This window comes from Trematosphaeria pertusa (assembly GCF_010094035.1).
Source record: "Trematosphaeria pertusa strain CBS 122368 unplaced genomic scaffold BU26scaffold_4, whole genome shotgun sequence".
Lineage (NCBI taxonomy): Eukaryota > Fungi > Ascomycota > Dothideomycetes > Pleosporales > Trematosphaeriaceae > Trematosphaeria > Trematosphaeria pertusa.
Window position 1 is genome coordinate 1,885,393 of NW_022987215.1, and position 18,896 is coordinate 1,904,288.

General features: G+C 53.2%; 7 protein-coding genes across 7 annotated transcripts; 4 read left to right on the plus strand and 3 right to left on the minus strand.

The window, feature by feature from the left end:
* Nucleotides 1-362: 362 nt before the first annotated feature.
* BU26DRAFT_255820 (uncharacterized protein) lies at nucleotides 363-878 on the plus strand. Its single transcript, XM_033821196.1, has one exon. The coding sequence runs from the start codon at nucleotides 489-491 to the stop codon at nucleotides 768-770; it is 282 nt and encodes a 93-aa protein (XP_033687354.1). The 5' UTR covers nucleotides 363-488; the 3' UTR covers nucleotides 771-878.
* A 1,294-nt stretch (nucleotides 879-2,172) lies between these two features.
* Nucleotides 2,173-3,427, plus strand: BU26DRAFT_516999 (uncharacterized protein). Its single transcript, XM_033828463.1, has one exon. The coding sequence runs from the start codon at nucleotides 2,648-2,650 to the stop codon at nucleotides 3,116-3,118; it is 471 nt and encodes a 156-aa protein (XP_033687355.1). The 5' UTR covers nucleotides 2,173-2,647; the 3' UTR covers nucleotides 3,119-3,427.
* Nucleotides 3,428-5,299: 1,872 nt separating this feature from the next.
* BU26DRAFT_529478 (MFS general substrate transporter) lies at nucleotides 5,300-7,180 on the plus strand (the record flags this gene model as incomplete). The annotated part of the gene is made up of 3 exons (XM_033830903.1): nucleotides 5,300-5,728; nucleotides 5,780-6,013; nucleotides 6,062-7,180. The coding sequence occupies 3 exons, from the start codon at nucleotides 5,300-5,302 to the stop codon at nucleotides 7,178-7,180; spliced, it is 1,782 nt and encodes a 593-aa protein (XP_033687356.1).
* A 2,101-nt stretch (nucleotides 7,181-9,281) lies between these two features.
* Nucleotides 9,282-11,157, minus strand: BU26DRAFT_255876 (uncharacterized protein). Its single transcript, XM_033821197.1, has 4 exons — nucleotides 10,533-11,157; nucleotides 9,784-10,476; nucleotides 9,512-9,718; nucleotides 9,282-9,456 (listed from the first exon to the last, which is right to left on the minus strand). The coding sequence occupies exons 1-4, from the start codon at nucleotides 11,073-11,075 to the stop codon at nucleotides 9,394-9,396; spliced, it is 1,506 nt and encodes a 501-aa protein (XP_033687357.1). The 5' UTR covers nucleotides 11,076-11,157; the 3' UTR covers nucleotides 9,282-9,393.
* A 746-nt stretch (nucleotides 11,158-11,903) lies between these two features.
* On the minus strand, nucleotides 11,904-13,357 carry BU26DRAFT_422539 (MFS general substrate transporter; the record flags this gene model as incomplete). The annotated part of the gene is made up of 3 exons (XM_033823462.1): nucleotides 11,904-12,863; nucleotides 12,934-13,075; nucleotides 13,140-13,357. 3 exons carry the CDS (start codon nucleotides 13,355-13,357, stop codon nucleotides 11,904-11,906), a joined length of 1,320 nt encoding a protein of 439 aa, XP_033687358.1.
* A 613-nt stretch (nucleotides 13,358-13,970) lies between these two features.
* BU26DRAFT_502835 (uncharacterized protein) lies at nucleotides 13,971-15,386 on the plus strand (the record flags this gene model as incomplete). Its single annotated transcript, XM_033826660.1, has 6 exons — nucleotides 13,971-13,991; nucleotides 14,040-14,471; nucleotides 14,540-14,633; nucleotides 14,688-14,781; nucleotides 14,840-15,081; nucleotides 15,136-15,386. 6 exons carry the CDS (start codon nucleotides 13,971-13,973, stop codon nucleotides 15,384-15,386), a joined length of 1,134 nt encoding a protein of 377 aa, XP_033687359.1.
* On the minus strand, nucleotides 15,086-16,814 carry BU26DRAFT_517001 (uncharacterized protein). The gene is made up of 3 exons (XM_033828464.1): nucleotides 16,717-16,814; nucleotides 15,895-16,656; nucleotides 15,086-15,845 (listed from the first exon to the last, which is right to left on the minus strand). The coding sequence occupies exons 1-3, from the start codon at nucleotides 16,782-16,784 to the stop codon at nucleotides 15,392-15,394; spliced, it is 1,284 nt and encodes a 427-aa protein (XP_033687360.1). The 5' UTR covers nucleotides 16,785-16,814; the 3' UTR covers nucleotides 15,086-15,391.
* Nucleotides 16,815-18,896: the final 2,082 nt, after the last annotated feature.

Genomic DNA, 18,896 nt, shown 5'->3' on the forward strand with positions numbered 1-18,896 from the left:
CCTCCGTGTTATCCACATCGAAAACGCAGCGCTGGAGCTCGACCATTGCCATTGTACCAGAGACGGCCTTGCACGCCCAGAAATCGGCATTACATCCACCACCATGCAGTGTAGTAACGCCCGCGTCGATATGTCTACTCAGGAAGCCGAAGGCGCGCAACAACAAGCTTCTTGGCTTTGGCACCGCCGCGCGGTGTCAATACGATGTTCTCTTCCCTGCCGTCGTCGTCGCTGACGCTAACGCCGATAACCGGCGTGTTCATCTACACCTTCAGTTCCTCCGAAGGCTACCGCCCCACGAGACAAGCCAGCAGCTGCATGACGAGCCCACACGGCAAGAAGAAGCACGCTTAGGCGCGTCAGAGGTCACCGCGCTTCGGACCGACACCATGTACTCCGCATTCTGCGCGCGAACCCACTGCGGCGCTTAACAGAGGATGGCTCGCCCGCGAGTGTGTCCAACACCCTGAAGGTCCCCAGGAAGATCAATGCAGCCCAAGCGTGCCATTGCTAGAAATCGCGATATAGCCCTAGATAAGGTGTATACGGAATCCTCAGCCTTACAATCGCGGATTCTTCTGCCGTTTATCCTCGCATTCGCCCCGGGCCCTTTCGACCTCAGCACGCGTCTTACTCGAAGAAGCCTTATGGGATGTCCGGCACTATGCTGTCAAATCAGCTTCTGTTGCCCTTCTAAAATTCCAGAAGAGGACGCTCACAAGGCTCCTTGTTCTCGCCTGTTTCACACCTGCGCTGGCCGTACACCTTAATGTCGCACCCGTCGTCACGTCTTCCAGCCCGAATCATTCACGCCCTCGTCTACCTTCTATGGTTGCAAGAAAGGCGCAATATGTCGGCAAGCTTCCGTATCTCTTCCTAGTACCAGAGGACGCTCAAATGACTCCTCGTTCTCGCCTTTCTTCATACCTCCGCGGCCCTTAAAGCTAGCTTGTCCTTGCTCTCCCTCAGCCATAGAAGAGGACGCTCACCGGACTCCTCGTACCAGCCCTCTCCATACCCGCGCTGGCCGTAAAGCCAGCTTCCGTCGCTCTTCCCGGCCCCAGAAGAAGGCGCTCGGAGGACTCGTCAGGGAGTACTCCGCCGCCTTCCCCGCCGCCCTCTCCGTCCTGTCCTGCATCGCACACCTGTCCAACATCCAGACCTTGACTGCGCTAAAACCTACCGTTCCTGAGCTGGATTTATCTGGCTGCCATGCTGCAGGACTCTCTAACTAAGGTACGTAGCTCCTGTTGCTCTAAGAGGACGTTCACAGGGCCTTTTATTCTCTTCTTCCTACCTATCTGCGTCCATCGACCTTGCGCCTCGATGGCGCATCGTTCTCACCTTCTTCCTATTCCCATCCCCCCTTCAAGCGGATGACGCCCGGCGTAGACGCTGCCACACCGTAATGTTTCATCGCAGGCCTACTAAAAGACTAGTGGTCCCAAACGAACAGATCACCCAACCGCTCTCTGAGTTACCATGGACGTACAGCGAAGCGTTTCTGGTGTTGGAAGGAATGACGCTGGGGTGAAGAGAAGAGTGGTCGCGAGGCGAGGTTGCGACAATTTGGCCGGCCAGTACGCTATCTACATAGGGTTAGAACCGTCCCAACGCACGAACCTTAAAATCACCTGTACCACCTGGGCACTACTGTGGTAGTCACGGCGAAATCTTCTTCGCACAAAGCCACTGCATGAGAATGCACCGCCACCAAGCCAGAGCAGTGGTGGCATCTCAGAGGACTTGGTGTTGAGCTGTTACGAGTTCTTACCGAACACCCTCCAAATCGATGGCAATGGGTAGTGACTCTTACATTTACAATAGTCAGGATGATGCTTGCTTTGGAGATGGGAGCGGAAGGCTTCGTTTTGCCTGCGTCCACTTGCGGTGGAGCGGTGCAAAGCCAGGGATCTTCTGATAGAACAGGAAGCCCAACGCATGAGGCCTTTGATCAAATTACTACAGACTCGAGACAACGACAAAGGCAAAAGCACCCGGTGGTAGCGAAAAATTGTGGCATACCGAGGCATGCTACATTGTGCGCATGCATGACAGGTTATACGTAGCCCCTTCATGTTCTCCGCAGGGTCTTCCCTGTCCTAACTCCACATGCGAGATGACGTGTTGATGCCCCTTTTCCTTCAGAACCTCTCGACCAACACCATCAATTTGAGCTTCTAGGGGCCCATGTCAATGAACAGACCACCTTCGAAGTCTCTTTTCCTATGCTTGGTGACCTTCGAGCAACCGATGGGAGTCATGGTAGCGATATCCCACGAGACATCGAATAAGCGGATTATGTACGGAGGTATGCATGGCCATCTCGTGCTAAGCACATGAGACACTGTACTGTGTACTTTGTAGATGTAAGTAGTTCACCGCACGACAACCCCGGCCAGCGTCCCACCCGCTTCCCTGCGCGCATCCTACTCGCCCTCTCAGAGTCAACACGCCCACCACGAGCGCAAAAAAATCTCAGAGAACGCGACCCCACAGTAATAACAACGCGTCCTAATGCCTACAAATTGCGCGCCTCTCCCTCATTCCCGCCGCTCCTCACGCGGAACTTTCTCTCGCCCGTCACATCTCAACGAGCCAAACACCGAACCAACGAAGACCGCGCGCACACATGCCCCTCTTCACCATGCCCAAGAAATCGGCTAAACCCATCGCCCCCGCCCCCGCAGCCAGCGGCAACTCCGACTCCCCCAAGCCCTCCGTGGAGCCCCAGCGCCCCGGCACAAGCGGCACCGAACTCCTCCTCACCACCAACCGGCGCACGGCTTCAGCGCAATACCTCGCGGCGCAGCGCGCCGAAACAGCATACAAGGCAAAGAAGCGGTCCGCAGGCGCGCGCCAACATCGTGCGGATGCGAAGAGCCACTTCAAACAGTCCGCTTTCCACTTGAGAGAGGGCGTGAGGAGCTGTTGGGGCATTGCGGGCGCGGTGCCGTGGATGGTGAGGGAGTGGAAGGAGGAGAGAAAGACGCAGAAGGAGAAGAAGGCTGTTGAGAGGTATATGGAGAAGAAGAGGAAGTTGGAGGAGAGGATTAAGCTGCAGGAAGGGGAGAAGGGGAAAGAGGGCGAGGGGGAGGAGGCTGCGCCGGCGGCCTGATAAGAGGTTGATTACATTCGGGGGTTTCGTATGTTTTGGATTGATCTATTTCCTTTTTCTCTCCACTCCGACTTCCGTCCTTCGTTGGTTTCTTATGTCTGGCTTTTTTTGTCGCATCGGTGTTGTTGGCGTTCGAAAGCGGTGTGCTGGGAGTAGGTGAGTCTCGCTGTAGAGCTGGCAGCGACGGTCTAACGGTCGTAGTTCCCCTTATCTTGGTTTAGACGCCGATCCTTTTGCTCAGTAGAAGGAGTGCTGTCGTAATGTATTACCTTGTTTGAATAAAGACAGGGGCTTTGCTCTAAATCCGTCTTATATCATCCTCTCTCGTCTACACAACATGCCGTGTTTTCAGAGTCTTGATCGCATCCACTGCTCCTCTACAACCTCAAGCATCGCTCCGGACGGCGGTCCCTGGGCCACCATTGCCCCATTCTCCGCCATCCGCGTCTCGATTCCGGCTCCTAGAAGCGCCGCTCCAATCAAGGACACCTATCCTACTCTCTTCGCACGCCTTGCCCGTCTTCTCAGACACAGCACAAATCTCCGGCTTGTTATACGCGGCTCTCTATTCTTCAGCGCCGGGAAACCCGCCTCGAAACCGCGTGTAGACCTGGAGAAGGTAAGGGATTTCGTCCACGAGAAGCGCGCCGAAGAAGGGGCTAGTATATATGTCCTTGATCACGGCGTCGGGGTCCACGTGAAAGGGGTCTGTCGAAGGAAAGGTGATCTCCTTAATCCCTCACAGCATTGATACTGGAGGGGAACGAGATATTCACCCATACATCGAGGATAACATCCTCCAAGATGTATCTTCTAGGGCGATGAGTGGACCGAGCAACTGATAATGCCTCAAAATTGCTTTGAGGGAGAGAAAGACACGAATGTCCTGCCCTGAACGCGAAGTTTGGCTGCCCGGCCCTTCCCGAGCTCTTCTCGTGGGGGAAAGCGGGGAAAATGGAGAGGCACGTGCACGCTCGGGGTCTAGGCTCCCGCTCGCTCGCCTCATCTCAAGTACCAGTCCTCCGGTAAGTAGAACGCCGAGCACACCTCCTCTTTTGCTTGGCTGGGCACCAATGTGAACTCTACCAACTGTTTACAATGCTGCAGTCCCTACTCACCCCGCCTCCGTGCGATCTGGGTTCTCCTCGGTTTCGCTCTCCTCGGTTTCGCTCTCGTACTACTCGCGTGGACCAACAACGAGTGTTCAACTCGCCCGTCTTTCCATCGCCAAATATGGGAAACGCCAAACTATCCGGCTTCGTCCGCTGGCGCACAGGCATGTGAAATTCCAATTGCCTGTGTTCCGCATCATGCCGTATAGGTACGATGTTCAAAGGTACCCCTTGCATCGCGAGGGCATCCCAGGTACTCGCAAATTCGGCGGAAGCTGGATGACCGGATGCATCAGCTATACGCTTTCGGACTTAAGGCCTTCGAGAAGCGAGCAGACCATCGGCACGTTCCGAAGACGAGAAACGTTTCAGACGTCAGCCCACTCCCGCGCAAAGGTCGGAGTTATTGGGATTAGGAATCACGACCCTAAATGTGACGCCCGCCTCCAACTTTCTCTCCTGGTCAAGCGTTCCAAGAGCTTGGGTTTCTGGATTGTTGAGCCCCGCCCAATCGCATTTCCCCGGAGACGACCCCGCTTGCTGGGTACGTCTTAGTTCCCGCAGCCCTACTTTTCTGTCATCGTTTGAAACCGTGCGTCACCGAAGAAGGGCCATACTGTCGCGGCCTGGCCTTTGGCCTCCCTCTTTTTTCTTAAAGCTAACGTCCAGAATGCCGTTTCAGAATTGTCGCTTTTACCTCCCCGCACCAGTTGATTGATGCTTTCTCGTCTAGAGTGAACGAGTGAACTAGGCTATGCCGGCTGTCGACGGACGAGCAACCCTTTGGGCGCCCGACGTGGCTCCGCAGCCCATGGCCAAAGCCCATACCCAAGTGTCGATCATTCAGAATGCCTCATCTTTGGGATTCTTTCTACGGATGATGCCGTGAGCTCCTGGCTCGAGCACATCCCTATAAAGTCGCCTCTCGGAGGAAAGGACCTCAAAGAGAATTCGTCCGACAGTCGCTCAATACTATTTCTCTTTCCTTCTGTTTGGCCTCTTGGGGGGCTCTCTTTTCTCATTGTTTCGATTTCCACCCCGGAGATCCTTCAGGTCCCCGTCTGACGTCATGGTCGAGGAACGATTCGATTTCTACATTGATGAAGACGCAGAACTCGCCAAACCCAAGCCACTTCCTCTTCGCGAACCGCGCTTGGTGTCTCCCTCTAAAGACATTGAAGTCCCTCGACGTCAGTCCTCAGATTCACACCCCGCATTCGGTCCTGAGGCAGATCCCGAACCAGAGTCGACCTTCAAGAGCGTCAAGAAGAAGCATGAATCGTATGACCTATCAGGAAGTATCTTCTTGATTACCGGAGATGGAAGGACGCTCAACTTGCCCGTGCCCTCAAACAGCAAACTGGACCCTCTGAATTGGGGCGCTTGGAAGACAGCTGGTGCTATTCTAGCCCTGGGATGGTACTCCGTCGTCGTTCTCACACCGTCGCAGGCGGCTAGTCTAATGATGCACGGTCTTCTAGCTGACTTTAGTGAAGAGGTACGCCTCCATGCTCTGAAAAGGCGTCAAGTAGCTGACCACATGCGATAGGATAGCAAGCCATGGACACTAGAGACTCTGATCACAGCTCCTACGCTGTTCATGGGCATCGGAGCGTTCCTCTGGGTACCCCTCGGTCTTGCACTTGGACGGCGTCCGGTGTTTCTCATCGCATCGTTTGTTAACCTGGTCGCCATCATCGGAGCTGGATACTCGCAGACGTTTCATCAACTCCTTTTCTTCATCTGCTTGCTCGGCATGGGCGAAGGATTCGCCCTTACTTCAGTATGGAGCGGTTCGCATTACATCGAACATTCGCGCTGATCCGTGCAGGCATTTCTGATGATCATCGACATGACATTCATCGACCAGCGACCAAAAGCCATCGCTGCGCTCTGGTCCGTGCCAGGGTTCATCGGCACCGGCGCCCTATCACTCGTCCCCTATCTATCTAACCACGGCACGGACTGGCACATTTTCTACCGCTGCTGGACGATTCCGGTTGCCGTTTCCTTCTTGTTGGCATTCTTGTTGTACCCGGAATCCTACTTCAAGCGTCCGACGGTTGCGTTTGACGGCCTCATCCTTCTCCAAAGCGCAACCGAGAAACTCACGATCTACGAAGACCTCGAGGCCGACTCGGACCTCTACAAAGACCTTCCCAGTTATCCCTTTGACTCCGATGCCAAAGGCCTCCGTTACCGCCTCGGCCTTGCTCGCTCCCCATTCACATCATGGAAAGCCATGGGCCGATGCTATCTCCAGATAGCCTTCTGCGCGATCAATCCACTCATCTTCTGGGTTCTCATCGCCTCATCGTTCAACTTCGCGGGCATGATGTTCATCGGCGCAACATACGGCCGCATCCTCGGCTCTGCGCCCTACAACCTCCCCTCCTGGCTGATCATCCAAGTCAACAACTCCTCCGCCATGGGCAGCCTCCTCGCTTTTCCCTTCGTCGGCTTCGCCATGTGTAAGCTGCTGACGCGCCTGTCGAAGCGCAACCGCGGTGTGCGAGAAGCAGAGCACTACCTCTTCGCGTACATCTTTCCCGTCATCACCGGCGCGCTGAGCACACTGCTCTACGGCCTTGCGGTCCAGCGCCACTGGCATTTCGCCACGTACTATTTAGCGTATGGCCTGAACGGGTTCTCGTGGGTGACGCTGTCGATTGCGAATACGCTGTGGGTAACGGAAGCGTTTCCGCGGTGGGCTGCTCCGGCGCTTGTCGTCGTTGGTGGAGGCTGCTACCTGCTGAGCTTCTCGATCAGCTTTGCGCTCGTGCCTTGGATTGCGGCACATGGGTATATGCTGGTTGGCATTGAGCTGGCGGTTTTGCAGGTTGTGGGTGGGTTGATCGCGGTGCCGATTGCTTTTTGGGGGAAGAGCGCGAGGCAGAGGATTCATGGGAGGTGGGGGGACGAGCGGGGTGGCGCGTTGAGACCGCTGTAGTGGTTACTATCTTCCTTGGGCCGGCATTTTGTGTTACGGACTACGGTCGCTTTCTGTTCTTCTGTCTCCTTTTTGGGCGCGGTGTTGCAAAAGGTTTAACGACGAGCTCCCATTCGTTTCTGCGCACATATTTATCCTTCCTTTCTCGATGCACACCTTCATTGTAGATTTATACGTTCTTTAACGCTTTATTTCGGTTCGAGGGCGACGCACTTTCATTACCACACGAGCAGCTTCTTTCTTTCCGACTTTCTGCCTGTCCGGACTGAAAATCAGCACTTGTGCCAAACACGGAAAGGTTTCCATCTCGCTCATCAACGCCATGCAGCCCCCAAGTGGGATATATTAATACTCATCGCGTTTCCCCTCCCCTCTCCTACCCTCTCCACCTTTATCCACCTCAAGTACCCCACTGCCATCCGTGTATCCTTGGACCCACGTCTGGCCGCTTGGAATACCAGATTGCCATTCGTGTATTCCTGGACCTGCATTCATCCCATAACTATATTGGGAAACCATCGTATAGCAGCGCATGCTGCGCACAGCGCGCATAGCTACTGTATACTTATTTATCGCTATTTAACGTTTAGCACATTACTATTATATTAAACGCCTAGATACTATATTACACACCTATTATATGCATATAATACTACTTACTAAAACACACAGCTAACACAACCCCGTAGTTGGGGGAAAGGCATCCTCATGCATCTGTAGAAGATCTAGAGTCGCTACAGCAGTTCATCAGATGGGTGGCGTACGGCATGATCGGTACCGATGATGACGAAAGACCCTGCACGGAAAGTGTGCGGAAGCGTTGGAACGATTTCACAGCAGCATGGGCCCGGGAGCATACGAAGATATCACCGGACCTATGCTATTCGGTCACGAACGTATGTATCACGCCAGTTCGACCTAGACATTGCTAACTACTTCCAGTATATCGATGGCCCACTGCGCATGGAACTCGGATTGAGAGATTCTAAAAGGCCACGGAGGTTTGCCGGCAAGAAGCACATGCGAAGACTGGCACGAATATCGATCCCACACGATGAGATTGGATGATTGGTGCTTGACCTTGGACTATTCTTACACGTCATCTCGAATCGGCGAAATCATTGAATCATCAATCTGAGATGGAAGCGGCTGCGGCCAGAATTATTCTATCTATTGGTGCATCTACTGTGGAAACGCCGGCCACCAATCGAAGTCGAGTGGCAAAAGACTCGCCATGTCCAGATCGCCGTCCATTAACGTATTCTGATCGCTCGAGAAGAGATTGTTCTGCGCATAAGAATGTCAGCGTATGATCGTTCCTGGAAATAAATATAGTGCGCCATGAAAACCACATCTGGAGCAGGATAATAAAACGCCAACATCCGCGGATGTGAAGGAAGATTAGTAGATGAAATTGAGACTCACTGTGATGAACATGGCACCCTCACCCGCTCCTAACCCGTCATTCATTCCGGTCTCGGTGCTTTCAAGTCCGGTCACACCATCCTCTCCGTCGCCGAGAGCTCTTCTCTCCATATTCTCCTCTTCTCTCTCCGCGCCATCCCTTGCCTCATCCCTACACAACATGGGCGGCGGATCATCTCCTCTGATCGCCATATCAATCTCTTTCCGACTCCTCTCCAGACTGACATCCATCGCCCGCTTTACCGCCTGCAATACCCGGCTATCATTGTCCACCACTGCATCCCCATCCGACGGGCTCGGCGTCGGTTCGCCCGCCAGTCGGATCCGTTCGCGGGTGCCAGCGCAGCAGCCTTTGACGAACATCTGCCATTTGACCGCTGAGGAGCTGTGCTTCTCGGCAAGATCAACGAGACCGCAAGTGTGCTCGACAAAATCAACCAGTGACATCAGATCGAAGTGTCGTGGCCCGTGCAGCGTTAGGATCGCGGGTGGCAGAGTCGGGTCGCGGCCATCGAGTATGCGGCGGACGCGGGCTAGTATGTGCATGCCGGCGCGGGTAATTTGATAGTAGAAGACGGCCACGAGGAAGTGCGCCCAGGCATCTTGTGAGGTCGCGGGGAGCTCAGCTAAGCGCTCCCTGAAGGCGTCCGCGTGCTCTGCCGTGTCTACAGCAGCAGCAAGTGCAGCGTTATTATCGCTGGTCGAGAAGGGAAAGGGTGCCAGAGTGCTGTGCAGTATCATTATCATGCGGTTGTTGAAGCAGTGCAGCATGGAGCGCTGCATCTGGATTAAGAAGACCTCCAGGGCGCCTTCTGAGGATTCTGGCGGTTTTTGTGGCAGCAGATGCTCGGCTATAGTGCATGTTAGTTCACGTAGCCGCTGGTCTAAGTTTGAGACGACGCTTGCGGATGATGTGTTCCTGCAGGCGTTTGCATTCTGCATTACCTCGGCCCAAAGAGGGAGGGCGGTATATATGCAACGGAGATAGCGTAACTCGACGTGCATTCCGGTGTCGGGCGGTAGGTATGTATCGGAGTCGCTAGGGCGTAGGAGAAAAGGCATTCCTGACTGCAAGGAGTGCTCCATGTCAAGTAAAAGGAAGCTTATCCAGAGCTGTTAGGTCATAGTTAGACACCGCCGCGGCTAAAACATCGTAAGAGGTTGGCTCAAAGACTTACTTTGCGTCTAAGCTTAGCATCCTCGCCCATTGTATCTTTTTTAAAGACTACTTGGTCGGTCATTTTGACACCACTGCTCGGATCCCGATGTAGACCCATGGCAAATGCCATCTGTCGAGCAATTGCCAGTGAGCCATTGATTCCATCGCCTGCATCGGGTTCACTGAGATCGAGCTTCCGCGAGAGGATCGATAAAAGCAACGTCTGAAAGACCCGCGAATTCGGTCTCCGGAACAGCAGTGGTGTGGACATGACAAACTGCATGACCGCCGTCATGAGTTTCCTTCCAGTTGCTCGACCGTGAACTATCTCGGTGTCGTTAGGCAATGCATGCACCGGGACCAGCAGCCCGTTCGCAATGACGGCTAGCGCATACGCAACCCAAGTGTTCGAAAGTGGTGTCTTGGACTGCCAGAAGTCCGACATCTCCTTAAGCAGGGCATTCCCATCAACGATTGGATAGATTCTGTTGAATGTGTCAAAAAAGCGTCTTGCCAGCACATCACAGTCCGACTGTGGTGGTAACATCGCCAGTAGATCCGAGACTGAGAGGGGGGACGGAGGAACAACCGCCCACTCGAGTAGAGTTGAAAGGCCCCAGCCGCGATACTGATCGCGAAGTCTGAGGTACGCGCTCCACTGCGCCTCAAAAGGTTTAACGTGCACGAACAGTGCGGGGATGTTGTCATAAATCTAGGTGATGTTAGCTATTTCCAAGCCGGTTCACAGAAGCTCCAGGCATCACATACATCGTCTAAGTGGATGGTCCAACCAGTTGGTCCTATGAAGTGCACGGTGCCTTGCTTCGACGCGAATATACCATCGCGGATGCCCATAGGCTTGCAACAGTTGCTCTCTGCTGAGAACGGTTGATCTGGCTGCGCCGCTCCGTCGCCTGAATCGACAGTTGGGACGTCGCCTCGCAACGCCGGCCACGCAGGCAGCTCAGAAGCCAGCCCCAGAACCACCTGCTGCAACTCCTCAACCTGGGCCTCCAGCCTGCTCATGCGGTCTTTGCCAAAGTCATTGCTTAACTCCAAGTCCATCGCGCCATTGTTCCGCAGCTCGCTGTTGCCAGCGATACGTACCCTTCCTCCCAAGTCGCCCCCATAAACGCATTCTCCAGCTCTGCCGCGCAATGTGCACGAACCGCATGGCTGGCCCTGGTTGCACTTGACTTTGCGCAGCCGGCACGGGTCGCACGACACGGCAGGTCGCAGGCGGCGTCGCTTTTGTCCCGCGCTCTGGTCGGTCGCGTACGTGGCTGGTGTGAAGTTCTGGATACGGCGCATGCCGGGCCGGAATGTCCGTAGGGAAACGTTACATGTCGCGCGCCAGCGCTCGCAATATCGGCATTTGTGCGCAATGAGTACCTGATGAAGTTTGCAGTTTCAGTCGCGACATCACGGGATATCAGCCTCGGAGAATTTGGGCTAAACTGTATGGGGAAATTAAGGCCGGTAACTCCGTAGCTGATGATACCCAACCTGGAAACGGTCTCCGATTAGACCGCACGTGGAGCTGTTACGGAGACCGTTCCGCGTTGATATGCATTCCCATGGGCTAATCGCCTGAATCTCATCAGCGTTTGACCCTGGATTGTACAGGGGAAGGTTGACTTGACATCTGCAGAAGCATATATATCCAGTGAGATCTTCTACTAGAAGGTTGCGGCCTTTGGTCTCGTCTGTGTCCCGACGACACCGAAAACAGTGATGACACAATTCACATGTAGACCATGCAGTTAGGTTCATATCCTATCAGAGCAACTATTGATACTCTGATGCCCATTCTAGCACTTACTCTAGCTGTTCCGTTTTGTCACGCTTAATGGTGTTTTTTTGCATGCAAGTCAGATCACGGTGGGCCAATATGGGAAAGAAAAGTTACGTAAGTTTTTACAATGTTCGGTGGAGATGAGTGGAGATTTGTCGCAAGCCTTTACATAGCAGAATGAATCCCAGCCGGGTCGCCCTCTACGCTCTCACGCCATACATCCGCCCTAGAAATCTTAATAAACCGACTAAAGATATGGAAATTACCTTCGACCGAACGTACACGGGAATGATTTGCAAAATTCTCCAACCCAGGCTCACATCTATGATAATAAAGATTCTGGTTCAGATCTTTGCAAACAGCTTGGGTTCGTACGCAAACCGCCCAATGGCTGCACATGCCCCGCCAGCAATCATCACGACGCCCATAAATATGCTCAGTGATTCCCAGCCATGATTATCCAGTATGGCACCCGCAATGGGCGAGCCTGTCAACCCTGCGATGGAGATTACAGCCATGGCCTGGCCCATGTATGTGCCAATCAGCTGCGGCCTGGGATTGATCTCTGCAAAGGCCGCCGGGGACAAGGAAATAATGGAGCCGGAAAAGAACCCGAAGAAGGCGGTCCAAACAATGAGGCTGGCGTGGGAGTGAGTCTGCGGCAAGCAGAAGGAAATGGCCCCGGTGATGATATCGACGACGATTAACATGTTCAAGCGGCCCAGCTTATCCGCGATGATGCCGGGAATCATCCGGCCCAGGAAGGATACGCCGTTCATGATCGACAGCAGGTAGAAGGCGAGCGAGACCGACATATGAACCTCATCAAGCGCATACTCGCTGAGGTAGAAGTATGGAACGAAGAAGCCCCACATGGTCAAGAACACGCCGCCGACCATGCAGGTGTAACTTGGCTGCAGGAATGCGCGTGGCTGGAACATCTGGCCCTGGCGATGTGGAAAGCGCTCCCTAATCAACGCGCATGCGATCGCGAGCAGCGCCAGCATGACGAAGCCCATTACCCGCACGCCCCATCCGAACCCTAGGTGGCCGTAGAAGGCGTTACGCAGTGCGATGGGGAACAGTACGCCGCCGATACTGGACCCGCCGGTCGCGATGCCCATGGCCATGCCGCGCCTCTCACGGAAGTAGTGGCTGATTGAGGCGGTGGCGGGGGTGAAGAGAAAACCGACTCCAACGCCGCCGAGCAGGCCCTGGGCGAGAATGAATTGATAATATTCTTTGCAGATCGAGGTCATCATGACTGCAAAGACGTAGACAATGGCAGCCGGAACCATGACAGCCTAGAGCCGGAACGGCGTGAGCATTCGCGATGAGAGCAAGGGAGCGATCCCGTAGCAGGGATTCACGTACTCTTGAACCAAACTTGTCGAACAGACTGCCAGACAGTAGACCGGACGCGAACTGAAAGAAGACCTGCAGCGAGCCAATCCATGCTATTTCGGATGATGTCTTGTGCGACAACTGATTCTCCAAGTAGTATGACTCGTAGACACTATCAACCGCCCGTTAGTTGCCCTTTCGCCATGGACTCCTGAGCGAGGGGAATCAAAACTCACCCGAATGCTGATAAGTACCCAAAGGAGCATCCCATCACAATCATAGCTCCAAGGACAACAAGCCATGAGCGAAGTCCGCCGTCAGGGAAGTCAATGTGGAATCCCCCCGCCTGGGCCTTGCCGGCTTCTGGGTCGCCAGCTTCTTTCCCAGCAACCTCTGCCTCAGCTGTTTCGGTCTTGCTGGCCGAGTGACCCTCCTCTCCCTCTTTGGGAGCCATGTCACCCTGGTTGAGGGACACCTGATTCGTAGTAGACTCAACACTCATTGCGAAGTTGGAATGAATAATCAAACAAGGGTACAGAGTTGCTTCCCTAGGAATCTGGGACGTCGCTGTATCCAACGGAGTACAAAGCGCGACAAGGCATCTTTATATTCCTATCTCGTAGATGTAGAATACACCCGCAAGCAAGGAGGTAAGAACCGGATGGAGTAAGTCTCGGAGAGCTAGAAGGGTAACAAGCTAGCCTAGTGGAGTAATTAGCGGGCTTCGACCGAACAGGCATACAGTACTAGGCTAAAAGTTTAGTATATAAATAAATAAATATAAGTTTCTACTATATTAACTCTATTATATAAAAGGTAATAACTTTTAGTATAGTAGTTATATATGTTTTTTATTATAAAGAGCTGTGACGCCTATCCAGCCGGAGACCTCTTGGAGCCTGGTTAGGCCGACCCCGGTCACGTGCCGGCCCAGTATATAGCCCAGTCTCCTCCCATCCTTACTCCGTAAGGATTTGACTACATACTGGCACCACCCAATATATCCTTTTGCTGCTTCTCAGTATACCGTCCACCTGCCTCACCAACTGCCTCACAGGTATTTCATGATGTGGCGTCTCGAAAGAATCGTGAGTTTCTTCTAGCTCTTTATAACCAACTTTGCTAAGCTAGAATAGCGAACATGTCCAAGGTCTTTGCGGTCTCTACGCGCGCTTTTCTTCAACTCCTCCGTGCAGCGGAAACTCTCCACACGCGCAACATTCCACTACCTGGAAGATCGCACAGAGTATAAGACGACTAAGCCCTACCACATCAACCTGCCAGAGCGAGCATTGCCGCCCGGCCTACAGTCGAACGAAGTGTCTATTCCTTACCACGGCATTTCCGTGGCAGACATCAGAGACAGGCAGCACAATTTTAAGCTCGACATTCATGGTTTTGAAGTCGTGGTGGAGGACGCAAATGACCCGAGCTCGCTCGTGAACTGCATCGGCTATGAGGATTACGCCGATGAAGCTCTGGTCCGATCGAAAGTGAGAGAAGGCGTAGAGGCGTTTCTGAAGCGGCATATTAGCGGCTGTGAAGACGTCGTCGCATTTTCGCATCAGGTCTGTGGGCCTTTCTCCTCATTCAGCTTGGTTTGCGAGGCGCTGGGTTTGCGTTGCATTGCTTACAGGCGAGGCAGGTCCGCAGGCGCGATCAACAGTTCCCCGCACTACCGCGAGGCACGGATGGCCGTATACCGCAGCCCGTTCAGGGTGTTCACATTGGTAGAGAGAGGTGCCCATCCTGAATATATGCGCGGTAATATTGATGAGGGCCAGACATGACGCCAGACGGCGCACGCTCCGAAATCCATGAATCATTGCTTGCACGTGGTTACTCTGATATATCCACGAGACGATGGGCTGTGATCAGGTATGTCTTGCGGTTCCGGATGTCGAAGAGACGACTTCTGACAATGCACTCGATGAAGTACTTGGAGGCCTCTCTTTGGCCCACTGCAGGACTGGCCGCTCGCTATGATGGATTATCGATCTCTGGACGTCTTCAGAGATCTGATCGCCTCGGACAATATCTACCTACACAAGATTCGAGAGAACTATAATGTCCTCTGGAATAAGTCTCACAAATGGTATTTCCTTGAAAACCATCAGCCAAACGAGGTCTTAGTTTTCAAGACGTTCGACACGTATGCCGGCAAAGGAAATGCTCGAGGTATGCCCTGCGGCCGCGAAGAGAAATTGCTAGAGTAACTGATAGCGAGAACAGCTTGCCCGCATGCGGCCTTCCGCAATCCCCTGGGGCCCGAAAATGCTCGTCCCCGAGAAAGCCATGAATGCTTATCCGTTGTGCTGTTCCCAGAGGGCTCAGCTGAACCCAATCCCTACGAAGAGGTAGATCCACGTTGCTCCACGATTTGCCTTATCGGGATGCCTAACAATATTCAGCCGCTTCCGTCCGAAACACCTCCAGAGCTCCTGGGTCAGAAGCTTGCTGAAATGAGAGGTGGCATTGAATGATGCACTCAGCTGCTGTTTCTCGCTCTGCTTCTATCCATCATTAGCTGTGCCATTGTTTCCAAAGGGTCCTGTTTCCTCGTCCCCAGATAAGTAAACTCTGGGTCTGTAATGAATTTCAGCACTCCCTCTACGAACGGCAACGCCGTTACAGGTGTAGCTCGGCTTCGATCAGAATGTATCCTTCTCGGTAGAGACATCATGATATGTGCTCCCGCAAACCCGAGAGCTTCGTGAACGTTGAGTGGAGCCAGACTGAGTCTGCGGTAAGCCTGGACAAAGCCTTCGAAAACCGAGACATATGCAGAATCGGTCCCCTCAAAGTGGTTGAGGAGATACAGCTCGCCTAGGAAGTTCCCTATGTCGAGCCATGTGGGTGCCATGTTGACAAATTCCCAGTCAATTACCACGATCCTACGCAGCTGACAGGCACCGTCAACGTCGAGCAAGACATTTCCCATCCTTCTAATCATCAGTCTAAATGCGGAGTTGTCCAAGAATTGCCGCTCACCAAAAATCGCCCATTGCCACCGACTGAGGCTCAGATCGCACTGCATTCTCTATACTCTGGAGTCGCGACTCTATCTGGGACGGCTGCGATCCCGTCATCGTGTACCCTAGCCTCTTGACGTTGGCCGCAAAATCCGTGAATAGTTCCTGGATTGTGAGTTCCTTTGCGGCGCTGTTACCCCCAAAAGTATCGAACACGAATTGATGATTGTTGGTGTCACTTCCCCATGCGTGCAACTGCGCGAGGAAGGTTCCAAGATTATCGCCCAAAAGTCGAGCTAGTTCGTGTTTTGCGCTGGACTCGGGAAGATCCTCTAGAATCGTGCGGAACGAGTGTGTGGACTGGTCCCAAATTTCGCGTTCTTCGGGCCGAGGAGTGCAGTCTTCGATGATATTGACGCTGTGGTCAGGATCTTGCAAGTACAGTGAGGGAAGCTTTACGATGGGATGCTCCGGCTGTGATGCAGGATCATGCTCAGTATTGTATTTGAACTCCCACCATGGAATGTGTGTCAAGGCCCGAGCCTCAAAAGCTTGCCTCTTCGGGGAAAATGCTGCTCGCGGTTCACCAGCCGTATATGGAGCTGAATACTTGAGTACCGCGGTCCATACGCGTCCTTCGTCTAGCGGATTCCTGAGGAAGACACGATAGGCGTAATTCGTGGTTCCAACATGAATGCGACGTACGTCTCGTGCTTCGAACGGCGTTCCGTCCAGCCATTTAGTGACCGCGGACGCGACCTCTAACTGGGTGGTTGAGGCTCTAGTTGACATGGTTACTGCCGCGAACGCTCGTGCAGGTGCAAGTTGGACTCGCACGGACCTCAGGCTGGCATGCATACGGGTGGAGAGATGAAGTCTGACAAACATTGGCAAGGCGCGATAAGGCATGAGAAACCACGAAAGTCGGCAGAAGACAGCTCCATAATATCAGGCTTTCGCTGGAAAAGTGGGAGCGTTATCGCGAGCCGTGGGACGGTAGGGCGCAAGGCAAACGAGGGACGATGCAGCTCCCCTAAAAAGTGTAGTGCCATGTCAACATAAGTGCTACAAAGACGGTGGCCTGATTCCCCTCGTGCACATTGCAGGCAGTGCTAATGGCCGGACAATGAGACCGAAGGCAACTGAGGGACGATGGAGGAAACCCGAATGCACGGCTAGCATGGGCTGGCGCCATAAATGAACAAATGGGCGAACAAGGCTTTTAGAGAAGGTGTTACATCGTTTGGCCTGGATTGCATGCCCAGGTGCGGCTCGCCGTTCTAAGATAACAGGAGCTGGGATGGCCTGCACACTCATTCGCACGGCGGGGAAGTAAGTACCCGGCTGTTACTGTATTTCCCCACTCAACGCACAGACCCCACTCAACGCACAGTTAACACCAAAACGCGTATATTTTCAACACCTCATAACTCCACCAATATGGACCCGATTGACGCAGCTGTTGAAGCTTTAAAATCCCTAGAGCTGGGAGGACCTCCTAATATATCCCAGGTTGCTCGGGAGTACGGCGTTGAGCGGTCGCGGCTCTCGAAGCGTTATCGCGGGGTTCAGGGCACCAATACATCACGGGCTGAGAAAAAGCGACTCCTCAACACCATACAGGAAAAACAGCTCCTGCAGTATATTGATAAGCTGTGTGTACGAGGCCTACCCCCTACAAGAGAGATGATACGAAATTTCGCAGCAGAAATAGCCCATCAAGAGCCTGGAAAACACTGGGTTGATCGCTATATTGCGCGGCATCAAATTGACCTTGTATCGCGATGGACATCCGGCATCGATAACCAGCGCCACAAAGCTGATTCAGCCTTCAAATACGCTCTCTATTTCAAGCTTTTAGACGATAAGATCAAGCAGTACGATATCGCGCCGTCAAATACATACAACATGGATGAGAAGGGCTTCTTGATCGGGGTGGTGTCAAAAATGAAGCGCGTGTTCTCCCGACAGCGATATAATCAAGGAGGCGTCAAGCAGGTACTCCAGGACGGCAACAGGGAGTGGATAACGACGATAGCTTGTATATGCGCCGACGGCAGCTCTCTCAATCCTGCCCTGATATATCAGGCGGCTTCTGGCAATATCCAGGATACATGGTTGCAGGATTTTGATCCTCAAGAGCACCAGGCCTTCTTCGCCTCATCACCATCTGGATGGACAAACAACGAACTCGGGATTGCCTGGCTCAAGAGGTGCTTTCAAGAGGAGACGAAGAAGAAGGCAAAGCGCGATTATCGGCTCCTAATCCTTGATGGGCATGGCTCACATATTACTATGAAGTTTATTGAGTTCTGCGATCGAAATCGAATCCTCCTGGCTATCTACCCGCCGCATTCAACCCATACGCTACAGCCTCTAGATGTCTGCCTTTTCAAGCCTCTTTCAGCTGCATATACGAAAGAGCTCAGCGAATATATATACAACAACCAGGGACTCACATCTATCACCAAGCGCGACTTCTTCCGCTTCTTCTATAGGGCATATAGGATCGCGTTCGCCGAAGAAACGATCATCAACGCCTTTAAAGTCACTGGCATCTCTCCACTGGATAGCAACGCTATATTGAAGAAATTCAAGGATCCAGAGCCTAAGAGGCCATTAAGCAGCGATAGTACGTCGTCAGTACTCTCTGCAAGCGATTGGCGTAAAATTGAACGACTCCTGCGAGAGGTAGTTGAGAATATCTACGATAAACGCGCCTCGCAGCTTTCTCACACGATACACGCGATAGCGACTCAAAAACAGCTCCTCCAGCATGAAAATAATTGCCTCAGAGATGCCCTTATTAATAAGAAGAAGCGCCGTAAGCGTGGCAAGGCATTACTACTCGAACCCTCTAAGGATTACGCTGGCGGCGCCGTCTTCTGGTCGCCATCTAAAGTTGAAGCTGCCCGCAATCGCCAAGCCCAAAAAGACGCCAAAGCAGAAGAACTACAACACCAAAAGGATTGCGATAAGCTAGCTAAGGAGCAGAAAAAGCAGGAGAAACAGGCTATGCTT